We start from the raw sequence: 22,475 nt of genomic DNA on the forward strand, positions 1-22,475 counted from the left end.
TTCCAGAAGAAATATAACAGTTATAATTTATAATTTTTGATTACTTCCTTCAGTTCTGAAATGCTATTGTTTAAATGAATATAAAGAAGTTGTAGGTGATCCTTTTTAATATATTAAAGTGACATACTTCATTATAGGTTTAAGCTAATACGTTGGTTCAGATCTCACTATTTAATTTGAAGTAGATAGAATCAAAGGAAAATGGAATTTTAAAAAGGCAAATGGTGAGACTGGAATTAATTTCTTTACCACTAATTCTGTTTCTAAACTTTGCTGAGTTTCCATGTCTTGCAAAAGAGTGTAAGTTACAAAAGCTAGAAACTTGGCTGTACTTTATTTCTCCATTTAGTCCAATTTAAAAAAACATCATTTTCATCATGTCTTGCAGGGAAAAAAGGAAGGAAAACATTTTAAAATATGGATGTAAAAGTGTCATTTAAGATAATGTAACCAGGATGGGTCAGGAATGGTGTCCCCATTATCTGTTTGTCAGAGGGTGGAGATGGATGGCAGGAGAAAGATCACTAGATCGCAGGATACTTGGCTGGATGGACCTTTGGTTGGACCCAGTATGGCCATTCTTATGTTCTTATGTTTATACCAATGTAAAGTATACAGATCGGTAGGAAAAAGGAAAGCAGTAAAATATGCACTACTAAATTTAGCACAACTAGTTTCATTTTGCAGAGTTGTGTATAGAGTTAATTAAGCATTTGCAAACATACTGCTTAGATTCTCAGCATCTCTTTAGTTTAAAACAGTGATTTTTGGTGAACTAAATAAAATTTTAATTGAAGGTCATTAGAGAGGGCAGCCATTTAGCTGGTACTGGCAGGTCTTATTAAAAGTTTTCTGCAAATATCAAAGAGAAAAGGCTTTGTTTCACATTAAATTATTCTTCACAAGAAACCCTTTGGTTTCAGTGTTGACTCTTTCTTTTTCTATTACTGCAGATGAACACCTCTCTTTTGGGAAGTATTGGAATGCTGAATTCTGCACCTCAGCTCCGTTGTATTAAAACATACCAGGTGCCTCCTGTCCAGCCTGCCTCACCAGGTTCACACAATGCACTCAAATTGGCACGGCTGATCTGGACTTCCAATCGCAATGTTATTCTTATGGCACATGATGGCAAAGAACATCGATTTATGGTCTAGAGTCAGGCTCTCTGTTGCTAGAAATATATTTTTTGTTGTAAAATTCCCTGTAATTCTCTCTTTCTCTGTTCTTTTGTAACACTGGATTACCCATACCAGTGCCTATATAAATCATCCAATGGAACCAGCCAGACTGCAACATTTCTGCATGGTTCCCTAGAGCAGAACCTTGCTTCTGCCAGCTATTGATTCAGAGGTATGTCCACCAGCTTAACCAAGTGTGGTTATTCTATCACCATGTAGTTTTTCCTTGCGGTTGATAGGAGGGACGAAGATGGCTATTGGGAATGCTCTTGTTGCTTGGTGCAACGGAAGCTGAAAAAAATCAACAACACTGAGGTTGCACTCCTTGACTAGATCAGTATTTTCAGGAATCATACCTCAACCTCTGAAGCTGGGCTGAATCAAGTCACTTTTACATTTTAAATTGAAGTAATGCAGAGCAGTCCTAATTATAGATATTATTTTCCTTTTGAGGTTCTTAAAGAAGCTTACTGTTTACCAAAAAGGTTCTATGTTTACATGTACTTTCTTCTAGTGACGGTGGGGTGATCATTAGGTGAGGTTTCATAGGGTTTAGGGATAACTAGGGTTATGGTTAGGGTTAGGGATAACATAGGGTTCATAGGGATAACTGGCATGGGATTCATGAGAAAGTATATGAGGAATTAGGTTTTCAGGACAAGAGTAACAATTGTTCTCATTTTGAAGAAGCATATTTCCTCCTATAAAGTTTAAGTTATTGATTGAATTGGAAGTTGTGGTATACTAGGTCATTGTTTTTGTGACCTGGAAGAAAGAATGAGCAGTCCACATGTAAATACCAGGAATCTCTTAAAGAGGGGAAATGAAACTTGAAAAAAAGAATACTTATGCACAAGGTTGTGTTTTTTCTGTATTCCCTTTGCTTCTACTGCAGATATTTATATTTTAAAAAGAGCTTTCTCTTTCCCACCTGTGCTGGAACTTGCAGGAAAATGAGAATCCTGCATTTATGCCATCACACCCTGTTGCTGTATAAAGTATTGTAGTGTCACAAACTCAGTTTGGTTTCATTGAAGGACTGAGGAGTAAGAATGCAAGTGCGCTTGATGGAAACACAGATATCACTGATATTTAGCAACTCAAAAATTATGGAAAATATGTAAAAGGTGAGTTAGTTGTTATTTGAATCCAATATATTTAAACATTTTCCCCAGTAAGAGAATTCTTCTGTAACGTAAGCTGTAATTGTTCACATTTTCCCTCTTTCTTACATATCTCATTTTGTGAAATATCGAATAATGTGAAAAATATGCTGGTTTATGCTCAAAGTAAAAAAAAATCCATAAAATACTATTTTATTTAAACATAGTGATATAAGTGTTTGCATAGCTTTTATTTTCTTTGCCATTTTTGTCTAGAAAACTCACAGAAGAGAGAAGGCGCACATTAAATGATGACATATAAAGTTAAAGGTGGTACTTGTCAGAAAAACCAATAGAATGAGAAAAAATGAACAAAGAAAATAATGGCTTCTAAATTTCAAATGCATTTTTTTCTAGAGGCAGTCTGTACAGTACACCATACATGAAAGTAGGATCTACAGTCCAGAATCAACATATCTGTTGTTTACTATAGTTTTTACAAACAAAGTAAGAAATTAAGACCATTAGGAATGTGTATCTCATATTGCTGTAAATTTTATTCTTTCTAACTATGGCAAGGCTGTAGTATATAGTGGTGGTAAAATTCTGTAGAAGAATTTTTTATGCTTTTCTTTAAAGTAAACTTATACAACATGCATGTACATTGTATTTATAAAGAGATATATGTAGGTCTCCATGACAAGAAGCAAAGAATTACACAGCCTATACACTATTTGTCTGTAGAATCAAATGCTATAGTGCTACATTTAAGTATAGGCATCTGAGGAAAATTAAAGGGTACATTTTATTCATTCTTCTATAGGCATTCCAAAGTCGTATTTACTTGTTATAATATTTTTCAAGTACATCTATGTTTACTTTTAAAATCTAAATGGAAACACAGTAGCAATGGGTATGCTAAAGAAAATTTTCTTTAGTATACAGTAAAATATCTTGCATTGCATGTGTAATTAAAAGTTTGCTTTAAACTAAAAATTTAATGGATTACAAAAAAATTGTAAAAGAAAGAGAGCAATCTACTTCCAGTACTGAAAAATAGTTAAATGCAGCAAAAGCTAAATTAGCAAAATTTTCAGAATATTATGACTTCTGAAAACGTTTTATACAACACATCTAGAGCAACAGTCAGGATTGCAATCTAATGTGGAGTTAGTGTTACTTGGCTAGAAAATGCAGTAATGCTTAGTGGGTGGAAATAGATTATCTAACTGCTTAACTAATATTTGCACATTAGTTAAACACAAATCTCCATTTCAGTGACTTTGTTAACCCTACTTCCAAATTTCACCACAGATTAGATTTCTCAGCACTGCAGTAAAATTTGTGTTGTCATTCCAGTGTAAGCTTTTAGTATTTTATTGATTTGTTAATACTGTATTTGGACTTGTCCTTGTAAATGTGGAGATGTTTGTGGCTTTATTGGCGGTTTACAAGCTAAAGATGACATGATGAGATAACTGTATGAAAATGTTGTAATGATTGAAGTCACTGTTAATGGTAAATGATGAAAATGTTTGCCTCTCAAGAAATTTCTTGATTCCACTTAAATGCTACTGTATGTATTAATGCTATGTACATATGTTTGTGAAATAAAACTGAATAGTATTGAAGGATATTGTTCCTATATTATCATCCTAACTGTAATGTGATCACACACAAATGCATCCTAAGTTCTATTACTTACTTGACATTCATTTTTCTTTTTCTTATGCACAGAAATAAATTCTTATATTTATTTGAATAAGGTTACATTTCACTAAGTTGGATGAAGATTCATGTTCAAAAGACTCAAGGCCTCCTTAACAAAAAAAGAAGTTGGAAGGTGCTGAGGGAAAACTGTTATCTTTTCTGTCTATGAGAACAGTGTGAGTCAACCAGTTAAAGATGGTGATGATCTTCCAGAACCTCAGCAACATCCTCTGTAGCATGGGTAAAGCTATGCTCTCTTCTGGTTATTCAAGTCGTAGATCTCTCTTAAGAGGGAGAGTAATTGAATCAAATTATGCATCGAGATTTTCTGACATGGACTACTGTCCATTGGGAACTGAGCTGAGATTATTAAATTTGTTTAATGTAATACTTTGTTTGGATTTGAATTTGCATCCCCCCCAGTAAAAAAAAAAAGCATGATTGCGTTTGAGCAAGAATAACAAAATTGATCATTATTGCTTAAAAAGATTTACAGCATAAGCAGTAAATGTAATCTTTCTCTTAGTGTTCAGATAAGATAGTACAGTTTGAATTGAGTCAATCATTTACATAACAAGACTTTAAAAAAATAGATAAAAACAAAAGGAGTTGGTTGCAACATATTTGAGTCCTGAATTTTCAAGGTGTGTGTATGTGTTAAAATCATTCATGACTTAAATATTTTCTCATAGGTAAAATATGCTCAATAACAGTTTGTTGGTGATCACATAAACTGATCAAATGTGGAAAGGGCATGACATTAATAGGAAGGTAAAACCAGGCAGTGCTGGATGAACTTTCACCTTTCACCTCTTCAGCTGACAGAGAGAGTAGAGTGTTGAAAAATCAATACTTCGGAGCCAGGAGGGAAATATTTTCAACCTCTAACTAGAGAATGTATTTTGACAAGGCCAAGATAATCCAAGCTGCACAGGAGAAAGAGAAACGAAGACTCATTTTTAAAGCTTGACACTTCAAGGTGTTTTTGTACAATGGTTTAGAGAAAGCATCGATACATACAAATACCAAAGGTCAAAAAGAAAAGCCAGAAGAATTTCAAAAATTAGATGCACGCTGTTTCCTTGCTGTTTACTTTACAGAATAGAGACTACAGTTAGATTTAACTTGTAAATATACTTTTAAATTAAGTGACCTCAGAATTTACCAGCTCACCCTGATTTACTAGAAATTAGAAAATACCAGAAGTCTGTGTTTTGCCTTAAGCACTTTAATTATGTGGTAAATCTGCTTATTGCCTGCTATATACCTATATTCAAGCATTTTTATTATTTATGATTTGGCATGATTTCATTTTGATGCAAAATGATCAATATTTGTCATTTATGTGGCAATGTAATATTTTCTTTCTTGTGTAATTTAATATCTGGTTTTATATATGATGTGCACCATAAAGAATAGTTAAAATTTCTTTTGCACGTTTTTTACACCAAAACTACTTTACAAATCAACGAATTACTTGCTGGTGGTGCGGAGACAAATTAGGCAAATGGAGCAACCATTTTGTCTTTAGCAATAGCGCTTACCTTTATAATCAATGGTATTGAGAAAGAGAATGGAATTTCCCCTACACTTTTGTAAAGTATTATAGAATTCTTAGCATGGACAACCACCAGAAAAGGGTAGAATTTACAAGGATCCAAAGGCTTATACCTGTATTGCAGTGTTGGTACTGATTTGGAATATAAATCCAAATCCTAGAATTAGACCTGAATCCACACCTTTAACTCAGAGGTGAGATAGCATATGAAGACTAGTTTTACATGAAAAAAAATGGCAGTTCAGAATAATGTAAATGAACAAATGTGTGCCTGGGGGCATTTAATACAAAGCCTAATAGTACCGTCATGAAATGTTGTCAAGAACACAGCAGAGTTTTGAACAGCCTAGAGAGGAGGGAATGTATGATATACCATGATCTGAATGTAAGTTGAAGTGAGCCAAGCCATAGATAAGGATTTTTATGGTAGGGGATAGAAAGGTAAAAACTGGCTTGTGAATATGTAAAGGAAATAAATGTATCGAGGGGAGGAAACAGGATTATGACTTCCAAGGGCAGAGCAAATTCAGGAGGGAGTGAATGACTGTCACAAGCCACAGATGAGAGAACGAGGAGTACTTGTGGCATCTTAGAGACTAACAAATTTATTTGAGCATAAGCTTTCATGGGCTAAAGCCCACTTCATCAGATGCATGCAGTGGAAAATACAGTAGGAAGATATATATATTCAGAGAACATGAAAAAATAGGGGTTTCCATACCAACTCTTAATGAGACCAATCGATTAAGGTGGGCCAGTATCAGCAGGAGAAAAAAAAACTTTTGTAGTGATAATCAGGATGGCCCATTTCAAACAGTTGACAAGAAGGTGAGAGTAACAGTAGGGGCAAAATTAGCATGGGGAAATAGTTTTTAGTTAGTATAATGACTCATCCACTCCCAGTCTTTATTCAAGCCTAAATTAATGGTGTCCATTTTGCAGATTAATTCCAGTTCTGCTGTTTCTCATTAGAGTCTGTTTTTGAAGTTCTTTGTTGAAGAATTGCTACTTTTAGGTCTGTAATTGAGTGTCCAGGGTGGTTGTACTGTTCTCTGACTGGTTTTTGAATGTTATAATTCTTGACGTCTGATTTGTGTCCATTTATTCTTTTGTGTAAAGACTGTCTGGTTTGGCCAATGTACATGGCAGAGGGACATTGCTGGCACATGATGGCATATATCACATTGGTAGATGCACAGGCGAACGAGCTTGTGATAGTGTGGCTGATGTGATTAGGTTCTATGATGGTGTCCCTTGAATAGAAAGGGGACAGAGTTGGCAACGGGTTTGTTGCAAGGATAGGTTCCTGGGTTAGTGTTTTTGTTGTGTGGTGTGTGGTTGCTGGTGAGTATTTGCTTATGTTGGAGGGCTGTCTGTAAGCGAGGACTGGCCTATCTCCCAAGATCTGTGAGAGTGATGGGTCGTCCTTCAGGATAGGATGTAGATCCTTGATGATGCGTTGGAGAGGTTTTAGTTGGGGGCTGAAGGTGATGGCTAGTGGTGTTCTGTTGTTTTTTTTCGTTGGGCCTGTCCTGTAGTAGGTAACTTCTGGGTATTCTTCTGGCTCTGTCAATCTGTTTCTTCACTTCAGCAGATGGGTATTGTAGCTGTAGGAATGATTGATAGAGATCTTGTAGGTGTTTGTCTCTGTCTGAGGGGTTGGAGCAAATGCGGTTATATCGTAGAGTTTGGCTGTAGAGAATGGATCGTCTGATGTGGTCTGGATGAAAGCTGGAGGCATGTAGGTAAGTATGGCAGTCAGTAGGTTTCCGGTATAGGGTAGTGTTTACGTGACCATCGCTTATTAGCACTGTCATGTCCAGAAAGTGGATCTCTTGTGTGGACTGGTCCAGGCTGAGGTTGATGGTGGGGTGGAAATTGTTGAAATCATGGTGGAATTCCTCAAGGGCTTCTTTTCCATGGGTCCAGATGATGAAGATGTCATCAATGTAGCGCAAGTAGAGTAGCGGCGTTAGGGGACGAGAGCTGAGGAAGCGTTGTTCTAAGTCAGCCATAAAAATGTTGGCATACTGTGGGGCCATGCGGGTACCCATAGCAGTGCCGCTGATTTGAAGGTATACATTGTCCCCAAATGTGAAATAGTTGTGGGTGAGGACAAAGTCACAAAGTTCAGCCATCAGGCTTTTCGTGACATTATCAGGGATACTATTCCTGACGGCTTGTAGTCCATCTTTGTGTGGAATGTTGGTGTAGAGGGCTTCTACATCCATAGTGACTAGGATGGTGATTTCCTGAAGATCACCAATGGATTGTAGTTTCCTCAGGAAGTCAGTGGTGTCCCGAAGATAGCTAGGAGTGCTGGTAGCGTAGGGCTGGAGGAGGGAGTCTACATAGCCAGACAATCCTGCTGTCAGGGTGCCAATGCCTGAGATGATGGGGTGTCCACGATTTTCAGGCTTATGGATCTTGGGTAGCAGATAGAATACCCCTGGTCGGCGTTCTAGGGGTGTGTCTGTGCAGATTTGTTCTTGTGCTTTTTCAGAGAGTTTTTTGAGCAGATAGTGTCGTTTCTTTTGGTAATCCTCAGTGGGATCAGAGGGTAATGGCCTGTAGAATGTGGTGTTAGAGAGCTGCCTAGCAGCCTCTCGTTCATATTCCGACTTATTCATGATGACGACAACACCTCCTTTGTCAGCCTTTTTGATTATGATGTCAGAGTTGTTCCTGAGGCTGTGGATGGCATTGTGTTCTGCACAGCTGAGGTTATGGGGCAAGTGATGCTGCTTTTCCACAATTTCAGCCTGTGCACGTCGGTAGAAGCACTCTATGTAGAAGTCCAGTCTGTTGTTTCGATCTTCAGGAGGAGTCCACGCAGAATCTTTCTTTTTGTAGTGTTGGTAGGAAGGTTTCTGTGGGTTAGTATGCTGTTCAGACGTGTGTTGGAAATACTCCTTGTGTTGGAGACGTCGAAAGTAGGATTCTAGGTCACCACAGAACTGTATCATGTTCGTGGGGGCGCAGAAGGAGCGGCCCCAAGATAGGACAGATTCTTCTGCTGGGCTCAGAGTATAGCTGGATAGATTAAAATACTGTTGGGTGGGGTAAGGGAACCACTGTTGTGGCCCCTTGTGGCATGTAGTAGTTTAGATAGTTTCATGTCCTTTTTACTTTGTAGAGAAGCAAAGTGTGTGTTGTAAATGGCTTGTCTAGTTTTTGTAAAGTCCAGGGCATGAGGAAGTTTGTGTGGAAGGTTGGTTTTTTTATGAGAGTATCTAGTTTTGAGAGCTCCTTCTTAATCTTTTTGTTTGCTGTAGAGGATGTTGATCAGGTGGTTCCGCAGTTTCTTTGAGAGTGTGTGGCACAATTTGTCAGCATAGTCTGTGTGGTATGTAGATTGTAATGGATTTTTTACCTTCAGTCCTTTTGGTATGATGTCCATCTGTTTGCATTTGGAAAGGAAGATGATGTCTGTCTCTGTCTGTACGAGTTTTTTGATGAAGTTGATGGATTTCCACTTCATATGGCTAAATGCAGTGCCTTGCATGGTGACAGATTTCAGAGTGGTAGCCATATTAGTCTGTATCAGTAGAAAGAACGAGGAGTACTTGTGGCACCTTAGAGACTAACAGAGTGTAGAGCTGGAAGCTAGTCAGGAAGAGGCTAGTAAGGGCAGTTACACCAAGTGACAGAAGCTTGATTAGAAGGTTTTGGGGGTGAGCGGGGTACCTTCAAGGCAGTGATATGAGGGGCATACTCTAGAACCTTGGAGGTAAAAGGGCAGAGGCACTGAAAAAGCAGAGGGGATCAAGAGGGAGATTTCTGTGGCAATCAGAATACAAGAGTGTGAATGAAGGCTGAGGGGGGGAAAAAGACAAATGAGAGAGAGATTGAGATAAGGGCTGGTGTATTTGTGCTTTGTTAATTACATAAGCAGGTTATGTCCAAACTCCCACATGATACTCAGTGTGAATTGGTGCAAATTACTTAATGGCTATGCCCGAATGACAGGTAATACTGACAGCATCACAGATGGTCCATCCACAGATGGTCCATCCCCTTGGAGTCCGACACCTGTGGTGAGAGGCCACTTGAGATTTATAGGGAGAAAATTGTATAAAAAATTGCACTAAACTTTTCAGGCTTGTTGCACTCAAACAGAAAGGAAGGCAAGCCTTTCCTACTTTTATATGTCACTGTGCTACTGTTTCTCTGGCATCTCTGGCAGGTAAAAGGAGCATCATTTCAAGTGTAGTGCATGGAACTCTTGCTTCTAAAGCGTATAAATCCATAGGGTGAAATCCTGGCCCACTGAAGGTTTGTCGGTGACAAAACTCCCATTGACTTCAGTGGGGGCAGGATTTCCCTCATAATTGATGTTAAATATCCTCTTCAAAATCTGTCAATCACACTTGAAAACAGGGCTATTTCAAAATGCAAACTACAGGGTTGGCACAAGCTAAATTGCATTAAATGTATTGATCAAAGATTTTGCCAAATAGCATGATGCTACAGTTTTACAGTGTAAATATTTCTTGAAGACAATGGACATCCCTCGCAGCTGACTCAGAGATGTATTTAAACACATCTTGCTCTATTTTAGTTAAAACATTAAAGAGCTATGTTCTCATTTGGATGGTGGCTTAATTCCCAAAACCTTAAGATAAGAATATACCTTTTAGGGCACAATCGAAACTGTAAAGCAAATATCACCAGAGTTATAGTGTATACTTCAAAAAAGTGTGAAATAAAGGGCTTTTAAAGCCATTTGAAATGGCTTTACAAGGCATGTTAACCAGATAATACAGAAGACTGCAGTGCAGCTTACAGGGTAAACCCAAAGCCTGAAAAAGAACAATTTAGGAATGTATAGGGTTTGACCTTATATAGTGTCTGTTTTAATAAAAATAAATTCTGTATAAGCAGGCTAATATCTGCAAGTAAATGAAGGAACCTTTATATACTTAGCAATATCTCACACATTTAGAACCTATTTTGTTATTAGGGAATATTGGAGAGGAACCAAAGTTATTCCCTCTCCTCTGTGGTAAATGCTATAGGAGCTTTAATTATCAACAGAGACCAACAGAAGAGCCCCAAATTGAATATATCATCTGATGGACAGCATCTTTGACAGCATAGCATTCCCCAAGTACTGCATTGCAGCAAGAGCATTGCTAAAAGCCCAAATCCTACAGGCAACTTGACCTTCTGTCCTAAATGTAACTACCAACCCAGCTATACTGGCTCCTATGAGGTTAGATTGTTTTCTTGTTGATGTCTTGTAGTGTATCTGTGTGAGGCAATTCTCTGATATAGACCACAATCTGGTAGATGATGAGCTTGTGAACATCTAATTCATTTAACTTGTGACCTCAGGTTAGATTTCAAGTGCTTTCCAGAAATAAAAAAAAAAAAACTTACTCCTCACAATGCTGCAAGGCTGGTTTTAAACATTTTCAGTTGAGAGCAAGGTCTTGGTTTCACTGAAGAGCATCTAGGATTCTTACAATTATCAAAGTTTATCGCACATATTTCCTTCCTGTTTAGAGGATAGAATTTATGAAGATTCCTGCACAGCTCCATCTTCTCCACCCTTCTACCCGACTCAGATGAAACCCCTCTTGCCTAGGAAACCACAAACAATACTACTTTGTGACACCTCCATGTTCCTTCCTTCCTACGTTGGAATAGAAAACATGACTTTCATTTCAACCTGCTCCCTTTGGAACATAGGAACAGCACGCTGGAGCTTAGTGAATGTATATATACATCCAGAGCAGAGTGTAGGCAGAAATCTATAGCAACAACAAGAACAAATGACAAGTTTCAAAAGTGTACCTTCAAAGTTATAGCAATTAATTTCAGTAGAATTTCAATTCAAAGATTTGTAAACCAGTCAGCAGCAAATGTGAACATCAGACACAGCTGGGGCCTGCACATCAACTGTATAAAAAATTTAAGTTGATCTCACTTTGTAAATGAAATCTTTTAGCAGCCATGCAGGTCTTTTCTATGTTTGAATTTCCAACATTAGCAAGTAGCTTCAAAGAGTACACAAGCTTGTCCTATTTATGTTGCCCAACTTCAAAATGTAATATTTTTAATAATGCTGAGTTAAACTAAAATAAGACAAAATTGGGCAGCATTAGGACAAATTGATGGGGCCACAGTGAAATCTGTGCTCAGCAGACAAAATTATGTAAAAGAACTGCTTGCTAGGGAGATTTTCCTGTGTATTCAAGTAAGCTGTTCTGGCAGTGCCCAGCTTTTTAGCAAAGAGATAAGACTTAAAAAATAACAGTAATAAATTTGTCTGAAGAAAAGCAGCAGTAAAAATATATATTGAACAGTCTGAGTCTTCAGTATAAGGAATTAACACTTTATGGCAACATTCGCCCAAAGAGTGTTCTTTGAACTGCAAGTCTCATGGGGAAATTCCCCTGATTTCTGATGTCTGGAAATTAAAAATTTATCTTGTATGAAAAATTAAAAGATGAAACCTTCCTATGGAGCTTTTTTTGTTGTTTTTATTTTTTAAATGAAGGCTGAGTGGCATCTCTGAGGAGATATTTGTTACATTTGCAAAATTTTTTAATTTGAACACATTTTGCAGAGTGGAAAATGTCCACCTTAAAATAAAAACCCAATAAGCTTTGATTTTTCTCCCATCAGTTTTACATTGTTATTAGCTCTGTTGTCATCAGTGAAGTTATTCCTGATTTATACTAGGATAAGTGAAAGAAGCATTGGGCCCATATGCCTTAAACAGACACTTTATATATCATGCACTCATGCTGTGGAATCTTACACATCTTACAAAATAATATAAAGTCTATGAAAAGCCTAAACATAAGTGATTGGTTCTTTCTCCTCTTTGCTATGCAGGTAAATTCCTTTCCTCCCCTTTCTCACTGTCATTTGTTGACCTCATTACTCTATTGTGAGGTGGATGTACTGTGGGAAAGGCATTGCAAAGAGATAGGTCTATCCTGTAGGTCAGTGGTTCTCAAACAGGAGTACATGTACCCCTGGAGGTACTAAGGTCTTCCAGGGGTACATCAACTCATTTAGATATTTGCCTAGTTTTACAACAGGCTACATAAAAAGCACTAGCGAAGTCAGTACAAACCAAAATTTCATACAGACAATGACTTGTTTGTACTGCTCTATATACCGTACACTAAAATGTAGGTACAATATTTATATTCCAATTGATTTATTTTATAATTATATGATAAAAATGAGTCAAATTTTTCAGTAATAGTGTGCTGTGATGCGTTTTTGTATTTTTGTCTGATTTTGTAAGCGAGTAGTTTTTAAGTGAGGTGAAACTTGGGGGTACACAAGACGTATCAGACTCCTACAAGGGGTACAGTAATCTGGAAAGGTTGAGAACCACTGCTGTAGGTTATAAGATTCATGGTTATTCTAACCCCTTGTGGACAGAAGTTCCACAGCTACAGGCCAGCCACTGAAAAGCTGTCCCTGGCTCTTATGAGTCTCACTTTTGTTGTTGACAGGTTCTGTTGTTGTTTATGACTGCATGGTTGTGCTGCAGTAGTCCCTGATTGTGAGCAGAGGGGCACACCCATGGCCAGGGCCAGCCATTCACAGCTTTGAAAATCAAGACCAAAAGATTTTGAATTTATTCTAGAAGTTGGGGGGGAGTTAATGTAGTATCCAGAGCACCAGGGTGAGGTGCTTACATTAACCTCATTGTTTAACAGGCAGGAATAATGAAATTAGACATCTGCAATCATTTCCAGGTGCAATACACTGCAAAGCACAAGGCTGGAGTTAAAAAAAAAAAAACAATCTATCACTGTAACCAGGTTTGAATCCAATAACAGGCCAGCTGTAGGAAGATATTTTGAGTAGCTGTTGCTAGCTGGGTGACTAGTAGCACTAAAGAGCCTAGAAGGACCCTGAGATTCTACCATCTCAACAATTAGAGAGCAGACTCTTTTTTGATTGTGGGTGAGGTTATGGTGTGGCATGTCTTGAGGAGTGGCATTTGTCCCACCTAGATACTGCTCTGCCACCCTGACAAGAGCAAACAGCTCAGTCCAGATCTGAGTGATTTTATCAGTAGCATGAAAATTCCTTATAATAAAAGGAATTCAATGACATAACGAAACAGTGACAGCCAAGTAGAATTAACCAGGCCATTCACTCCGTGCAATATTTTCATCATTCAGGGCTTTATGGACACTGTTGGGGGAGGCAAGAGCCTTCTCTTCATCTCCTGAATGGCACAAGACTTCAAAGATGCCATTAGTTGGATTAGGGCCAGACTTATGCTATTGGCACTCTAGCTGACTCTATCCTGGCTTCAGCTATCACATATCATCTGTATGGCAGGGTGACCTATGAAGAGAAGATGTCCAGAGGCCATTGTACTGAGAGTCTCAAGAGCGTTCTGACAGAGACAGTTTTAAAGCATATCAGCTTCTAAGGACAGACTATTAAAACAGATCCTGACAGGAAAGGTTACATCCTGATACCAAAATGAAGATAGCAGAGGTTGGTCCATGACAACGTTGCAGACCTCTAGATGCAGTCCACACATGAGACCTTGAATATGGCCAGCTACTAATGACCCCAGAAAGCCCTGGTTCCCTGTCATTGTCATGGGTAGCCATGAGATCTTGAGCTAACGCAGGAGAGTTGCCCTGTCATCAAGAGCAGTCCTACCTATGTCACTATCACCTTGTAAAGGAACTCAGTTAAAGCCAACATACTGCATTGCACAGCTTGCCAGGACTGATCTTATTTGAACACTATTCCGTGACTTACATGCAGGGTGAATGTGTTAAATTAGATCTGTATCTAATCTGTCTAGATCTGTATCTTAACAAAATGGTACTTCCTCAATTCAAATACTGCATTTGGTTTTGAACACCCCATCTCAAGAAGAACCCACCGAAAACAGAAATTGTCCAGAGAAGGACAACAAAAAGTGTTCAGAGAAATAAAGGGCTTAAGGACCAGAGAGTTTAATGAAAGTGGAATAATTGATTCTGTAGGCTTCTCCAGCCTGTGGATCTGGTCATCCCTTCTCTGGGGCGTTGTCTCTGGTTGACTCCTCACCCAGCTTGGTAGCAGAACTTTCTTTCTTTAGCCTGCTTTTTCCTCTGACAGCCATCCCACCTCTCTGCTTCTCAGCCTTTTTATTCTCCCAGCTGTTGTAAGGCTGGTGGTTGCTGCATTAACTCCTTGGTTGCCAGGCCAGGATGGGGTCTTTACATCCCATAACAGGGAGCTTCTCCCAGGTGTGAAGGGCAGCAGGGGAGAAAGCACAAAGGTGCTTATTTGGCCATATAACAAGTGATGGAGGCTGACATCCTGGGCCGATTAGAAACAGGAGTCAACTTTTTGAAAGTGAGTGAGATATGCTAGGTGAAGTGCAAGTAGGTGCTGAAAATGAAGACAAGTAGCTTATGCTTGAAAAGAAAAAGAAGAGGGAGCCAATAAAGGGATGAAAAGAGAGGGGTGACATGGTCAAAGCGATGGACAAGGAAAATGACCTTGGCAGCAGTATTCTAAATGGATATCAGTGGGGCAAGGGTGTATTTGTCAAGGCCAGAGATAACTCAGAACAGAGGCCTGGCACATAAGTGTCACTTAGCCCATAAGAAAAAATCCAGTTGCCCAGTTTTGCACACCTGTCTCCGCACAGAGAGAAGGGATGGCAGAATCCTGTCCCCTCAGAAGCTTTTTCCTACAGCCTAATAGATGGACTAGGTGCCATTTTCCTACCTCATACCATTTTCAGGGAGGGAAGGACCAGGAAGAGCCCTGTGGAGGGTAGATCCTCCAACTTGGCCTTTGCTCCTCTGAGCGCTAAAAGCACTCCTCCATGCTGCCAAACAGGAAGCCTCCACAGCATGGGGCTTCCCACCGAAGGTTCACACATCCATGGCTCCCAGCCCCTTTGCACAGCACATCTTCATTGGTTCTGTTGCCATGGGGCCTTCACGATAAATTAGAAACAGTTCCTTTTGGTTTCTCTCTTAGAATCCTAGAAGATTAGGGTTGGAAGAGACCTTAGGAGGTCATCTAGTCCAACCCCCTGCTCAAAGCAGGACCAACTCCAACTAAATCATCCCAGGGCTTTGTCAAGCCAGGCCTTAAAAACCTCTAAGGATGGAGATTCCACCACCTCCCTAGGTAACCCATTCCAGTGCTTCACCACTCTCCTAGTGAAATAGTTTTTCCTAATATCCAACCTAGACCTTCCCCACTGCAACTTGAGACCATTACTCCTTGTTCTGTCATCTTCCGCCACTGAGAACAGCCGAGCTCCAGCCCCTTTGGAACCCCGCTTCAGGTAGTTGAAGGCTGCTATCAAATCCCCCCTCACTCTTTTTTTCTGCAGACTAAATAAGCCCAGTTCCCTCAGCCTCTCCTCAGAAGTCATGTCCCCTAACCCCTTAATCATTTTAGTTGCCCTCCGCTGGACTATCTCCAATTTGTCCACATCCTTTCTGATGGGGGGGCCCCCCAAAACTGGACACAATACTCCGGATGTGGCCTCATCAGTGCCAAACAGAGGGGAATAATTACTTCTCTCGATCTGCTAGTAACGCTTCTACTAATGCAGCCCAAAATGCCAGTAGTCTTCTTGGCAACAAGGGCACACAGTTGACTCATATCCATCTTCTCATCCACTATAATCCCCAGGTCCTGTTCTGCAGAACTGCTGCTTAGCCAGTCGGTCTCCAGCCTGTAGCAGTGCATGAGATTCTTCCGTCCTAAGTGCAGGACTCTGCACTTGTCCTTGCTGAACCTCATCAGATTTCTTTTAGCCCAATCCTCTAATTTGGGGGGTCACTCTGGACCCTTCCCTACCCTCCAGCATATCTACCTGTCCCCCATCTTAGTGTCATCCACGAACTTGCTGAGGGTGCAGACCATCACATCATCCAGACCATTGCTGCAGTGAAAAGAATGCATCATTTAGATATTAAAACCTCCAAGGAACACAGAATGGGTCAAGTCTCCCACTTCGTTCTTGTTCAGCAGGCTTGATGAGTTCATCCTATTGTGACTCCACATCATCTCTTGGATAATCTTTCCCTGCATATCTATGGTATGGATCAAAGCAATGAAATTAATGTCACTTTTAATTTATACTGGTCCCTAAAGGAAGACATAACTTTTATTTTGTCCAACTTGTGCTACTCATGCCTGATATTAATATGATGGTTAACAAGGATCAAAGGGTACCATACTGCAGTTCTCCTTCTGCCTGACTGCTCTTATCCTGTGCACGCTGAAATATTATATTTCCTACTTAATAGTTGCACTTTTAAAATCATTTAAACATATAGGACCAAATCCAGGTCTGGTGTCATTCCACTGAAGGCAAAGGAGTTGACACCATAGATATATTGAGCCTGGATAATAGTATGAGTGATATATTTTTTTCATTTACTTTTCATTAAAAAAATAAAGTGTTCCCTGGCATCCCACATGATCCCAATGAGGATTGAAATTAATAGTCAGACATTAGGTCCAATTTCATGGTAAACTCAGTTCATAAATACATCTAACTAGTCAGCCCATTGACAGATCAGCATTGCTAGTTAGACTTGAATTCAAGTCACTTTGAGACATCCTGCTGTGTAAGGTAAGAAAGAGAATGCATGTCAATAAGGTGACCTATGAAGAAGGGGACAACTTCGTTGTTGGGTGGGCTACCTTACACCCTGCAGGTCATCTATCAATGTGGATAGCCTTAGAAGAGGCTGCTTTCCATCTTCCTCACTTGAAGGGTAAGTGATAATGATGCTACATTTTTAATAACCCCTTTCATCCAGAAGGATCTCTAAGCACTTTGAAGGCTGATTTCTAATGGTACAAGCTGTGGGAATGAATTTACCCACCACTGAAATGCAGGGAGCTGTAAGGTGAACCAGCTGCTGAACAGTGTGCAGCACCACTATGCACTTGGTTTGAAAGGAAAAAATAAAAACTCTTTCAACTGGAACTACAAGGGGGTATTAAGGTAGGTGGAGTATCATCACTCAAACTGGAATTTAGCAAGAAAGGGGATTAAAATCCCCATTGTAACAATTAAGAGTCTGGTGGCACCTTAAAGATTAACAGACTTATTTGGGCATAAGCTTTCGTGGGTAAAACATCACTTCTTCAGATGCATGAAGGGCTACCCCCTGATAACTGTGACAATTGACATCATTGGTACAGTGTCATTTTAGCAGAAAAAGAGCATTCAGTAGCCTTTCCTGTTTTGAGGAGGTCACAACGAGAAGGTTATCAAAGTACGCTTGCAGGACAACATTTATATGGATTTTCAATAATTTGGATAAAGAAATCACAACAGGCTTCTGCTAGGAGTATGGTTTTTAGATGTAAAATGTATATTCTTAGAGGGTGGGATGGGAGCACCCGGGCCCCTACCAACTTTGAGATGTAACTTATTTCCTTGGAGTGCCAGTAATTGTCATTAAAATGCAAATAAGATGACAATTAGTGAAAACTGCACACCCAGAGCAACTGCGTTTATTAGAGATAAATGAGTCACACATGCTGAGAATAGGAATAACCTTTTGTAAAGAAACTGGCTTTGAGATTTTACCCTCCTCGTGTTCCTCATGCAGAGATGACGTCAACATGGAATTAAAAGGAAGTTAGTTCTCAATGATTGTGTATTACCATGACTTGTAGGGCAGAGCACCCACAAGCCTGGTCATGGATCAGGACTCCCATTGTGCTAGGTGCTGTACAAACACAGAACCAAAAAAACTGTCCCTGCCCAATGTAAGGATCTTGTGTAGTTTGTGTTCTCGTAGGTTGCCTGACTGTGGGCTGGTTTCAAGACTTGGCATAGGCTAGTGTTGTCTAATTTTGAACTCACTTGCACTTAATGGGTTTGGAATTTCAGTTTTGAATGTTGCTGTTGTGAATTTGCTGAGGAGAAATATGTGTTAAAAAGGAGCAGAGGGGAGAGGGAGAAGCAGCTGGTGGAAAAATAATGTAAAATGGAACAGAGAGTGAGCCAAATGAAAAGCAAATGTAGAGCGGGTGTAATAAAAAAAAGGGGTGAAAAAAATGAAATGAAAAGATATATAACAATGTAAGTCACCCAGCTATGTCTGAATAGCCTCTGAGGTCAATGGAGGCTTAGCAGAGGAAAAACTCACCCGAAAGGGAGTCAATTTTTAAAAAGAGACAAAGGCTGTAAATTATGGAGAAACTATGGCTTGTTACTTCACACTAGTTTTGCTCAGCCTGCAAATACGTTGAAAGCCTGAACTTGCCCACTTCAACTGCAGACAGCATGAAGATTTCTGATTCTCAGAATATTGGCTGTAGAATAATACAAGCAAGAGTCCATGCTGGGGAGAAGAAGCTCCCATTTTCCCTATTACTGTCAGGGCTGAAAGGGGTTTGCTACTGAAGTCCACATTTGTCACCTGAACCTCATATGGTTTATTGAAATCTTTCTCTCCCTTCCTCATGCTTGTAGAGAGAGAATGAAACATATCAGTAAATAAATTCCTGTGCACATGTAAGGAAGAAGTACTGTAGAAAGTTAAAGGGACAGATTCTCCAGTCTGCTGCGGCCATACTGAAGCTCTCTAGTGATTCAAAGTGGAGATAAACTGGCCAGAACTGGCCAGCAGAGAATACTCCCTGTGCAAGGGAACGCTCCACTGACAGAAGTGACGTGGCTGTCACCTGCACTAGTTCCCCCCCACTCCAGGTATAGTGGGAGAGGGGTCCATGCTGAGTGGCAAAGCAGAGCTCTGCTATGCACAATCTGCTACTGGTTTAAGATCAACAAGGGATGGTTAAGTTAGATCTGTTCCTCTGTGTCTCTGTGTTACATTAGATTTGGCCAGTGTGAGATCAGGAGCTGCAACAGACAGGAGATAAAGCAAATGAGCTAGTAAGTCTTTGCCATCTCTGATTTCATTGATTCAGCATGTGCAGATCTGAAGAGCTGGGGAAAGCCTCAAAGGAGCGAGCTGCAATAGTAAAGGTTGGAGATGTTGACGGCATGGATGAGGATTTTAGCAGAGGTGAGGTCAAGGCAGTATGTGTGCACAGGTAAAGTTTTGGAGGCGGTGAAAGGACAGAGCTGCAGGCTTATTTATACTGGTCTAATATATCAGACCAATATAAATGAGACTTAAAGAAGACATTAACCCAATGCCAGCAACTTGGCTGTAAGGTGATTAATTTAGTAGCAGGAGCTGCACAAACATATCTCCCTGGCAATCAGATTGGGAAGAGAATTTGGGGCAGGGGGAGGAATCAAGGTGGGTCAGTAGCAGAATGAGTGAAGGGCACGGTGGAAGGCCGGTGTGGAAAACCCTGGGAAACAATGTCATGGACGTAAGAGGAGAGCTGAGGACAAGATGTATCGTGACGAGTGTGCATGGTTCTCGGATATGAGTGCTGGACACTTTGGGCTGAAACCAAATCCCAGCAGGATACATGTGATGTGCCATCAGAACTGTGTTCTCATGTGCTCACTGGGCAGTGGTTCTAAGCCCTCGGAATACGTTTCCTGTAGTCTTCAGGCACATAGTTGCTCAGGGGGACAACTACAGAGTGCAGTGCTAGGCCTCCTGTTAGCTGGGCCTGGACAGTGCTCTGCCGAAAGACCCAGGAGCATTGGTATCCTGGGCCCTCTCTCATGCGTCTCTTATGGGGAAAGAAAGAAAAGACCTGGTTAGTTCCTTCTCAGGGGATGGGGTGGAGAATATATGACTCCCACTTCATCCATGGCATTAGGAGTAGACAGAGAAGACCCAGCATCTCTAGCCTGAATCAAAACCTCTGGATTTTTGGAACAGAAGCATCATCCCAGTCCTTACACTGATGGCTCTGAGGGAGAAGGTCACAAATTGAGCACAACGGGGTGCCACAAACTGGATCTGGCAAGAGATGATCAGGAACTTGGGAAGACAGCTGTGAGTCAGCAATGTGGGTGCTGTAGGACAGGAAAGATAGCTGGAAGACAATCCAAAGAAAAGAAAAGAAAAGGCTAACCCCGAACAAGAGTATACATTGCTCTGATTCTAATTACGTTCTGGTGCCTTAGCTATGAAGAATCCCAAGTCATGGAAAGGCTTAATGAATGTGTAAGTCTAATATAATTATGAATCTATGTATATGACCATTTATAAAGTCATTGCATTAGCAGGAAAGAGCTAATCAGGATTCCCTAAGGTTATAGCAGCAGGTTGACATAAGCTGCTTTTATGACCACAGCCAGTGTCCAGTGTAGAGAGAACCAGCTGTAGATTAGATTTCAAGGTGATAGTCACCTTTGACCTTTCTGAAGTCCTGTGCCACTGGCCATCCATCTTATGGCCACTAACCAGCAACCTTTTAACCATTTTTACAGCCAGCAAACATTTGCCATTGATTTAATTGATTAAAATCTGCATCTGTCTGAAGTAAAGGAAACTATCATTGCTGCTTGGATTCCTCCCTCCCCCTCGCTCCTCCCCTCCAGCATATTATCAGGTACATACTCATTGTCTTCTCAAAATGTGATTCTAAAAGGAATTCATCTGGATATTGCAAGGATGTGATATTGCAAATTCAGAGGGATTTAGTGAAAGGAGATAGGTATAAATTAATACACACACTTGTATCAGAGAATCTCCTCACATGTAGAGAGAGAGGAAGTGTGGATCTTAATTTCATGGCTCCAGCCCATGTCTGCAATGGGATCAGTCTAGAATCTCACATCCAAAGATTTGAGAAGCTTTAGGTCTGGCTACCATGCACCCTGCACCAGGAAAAACCATGGCACTGTTTCACTAGTCTCAGTCAGTGCTTTATAGCGTGCAACACTGCAGAATACTTCTAGTTTGTACACCAACCACTGTGCAACGCGGTGTGTGATCAGCCCACTTTCCTAGCATTGCTGAGCTGGTGGCCAGGTCTGTGGCTCTGCATCCCCTCTGGGGCAAAGGAACGGACCGGGAAAGTTGGTGGGATAGCTTCAAGCCCCTGTGTCATGGTCCCTGCCATGACCAGCTATAGTTAGGATGTAGAATCAAAGAGGTGAAGCTTAGGCCTTGTCTACACATATGGTAGTATGTGTAGAATACGTGTAGCTACACACTACGGTGAAAGGTAGGCTGTGTCCACACTGGGGTTTGTAGTTACATGCAGCAAGGAAAGACTCTGGCAATGGGGAGGCATGAGGACAGTACAGGGCTAGAAATAGCTGTATAGATGTAGGAGGCACTGCTTGGGCGTGTAGAAAGCCATGAAGGGTAAATACCCAAGTGTTCCGGAATGTCTTTCCTCGCCTAAGCAGTGCCTCACTATCTACACTACTCTTCATACCCATGCTAGCTGGGCGCGCAATGTCAGGAGTCTACATGCTATGGTGATGTAGACCTATCGTCCATCATTTACATCTGCTTTACCCATGGAAGGGTAGAAATAGCAACCCCACCAAGCCAGAATCTGGCTACAACAGTGCACCTGTGTGTTCTGTATTTTACAATAAATGCCTTTTGAGTGAATGCTTGGTTAAATACATTCTCAGTGGCAGCTGCCAGCTGTAAACCACTCAAGCTGGGCTCTCATAGTTCATGATACGAGAAGAGATCAACACAACAATTGAAGCCATATACTTAGAGATGTCTATTTCCTTGTGGAAATGTACAAGATGGAATTGTGTTGCAGCAACTATCAGGGCATCTTAAATAGAATGTGTAGCACCATGCATATAGTCCTAAAACTCCTAAACATTTTATCTAATATTTGGAAAATAAAACTCCATGGGCATTTCTCTCTCTCCTCATTTCCTTAACAAGCTGGTAACAGCAGAAATGACCTACGTTCTGTGCTTTTAATTCAGATTGCAACAACTCGCAGAAACCGGCCACGCAGCTTGGGTAGAATGGAGTCTGGAATCTTTCGAAGAAAATATGTTTTCCGAAATGCCAACATTGTTTTATCATG

General features: G+C 40.3%; 1 protein-coding gene across 6 annotated transcripts in view; it reads left to right on the forward strand.

Moving 5' to 3' along the window:
- The window catches only part of WDR7 (WD repeat domain 7), a 376,297-nt gene extending 374,555 nt beyond the window's left edge, over positions 1 to 1,742 (forward strand). For all 6 annotated transcript variants that reach the window (XM_038402296.2, XM_043515275.1, XM_038402295.2 and 3 more), the window contains one exon: positions 954 to 1,742. In XM_038402296.2, the coding sequence (XP_038258224.1) occupies positions 954 to 1,157 (204 nt within the window). In that variant the 3' untranslated portion in view covers positions 1,158 to 1,742. The remainder of the gene's footprint in view (positions 1 to 953) is intronic.
- The last annotated feature ends 20,733 nt before the right edge of the window (positions 1,743 to 22,475 follow it).

Source organism: Dermochelys coriacea, chromosome 5 (genome assembly GCF_009764565.3).
Source record: "Dermochelys coriacea isolate rDerCor1 chromosome 5, rDerCor1.pri.v4, whole genome shotgun sequence".
NCBI classification, from domain to species: Eukaryota; Metazoa; Chordata; order Testudines; family Dermochelyidae; genus Dermochelys; species Dermochelys coriacea.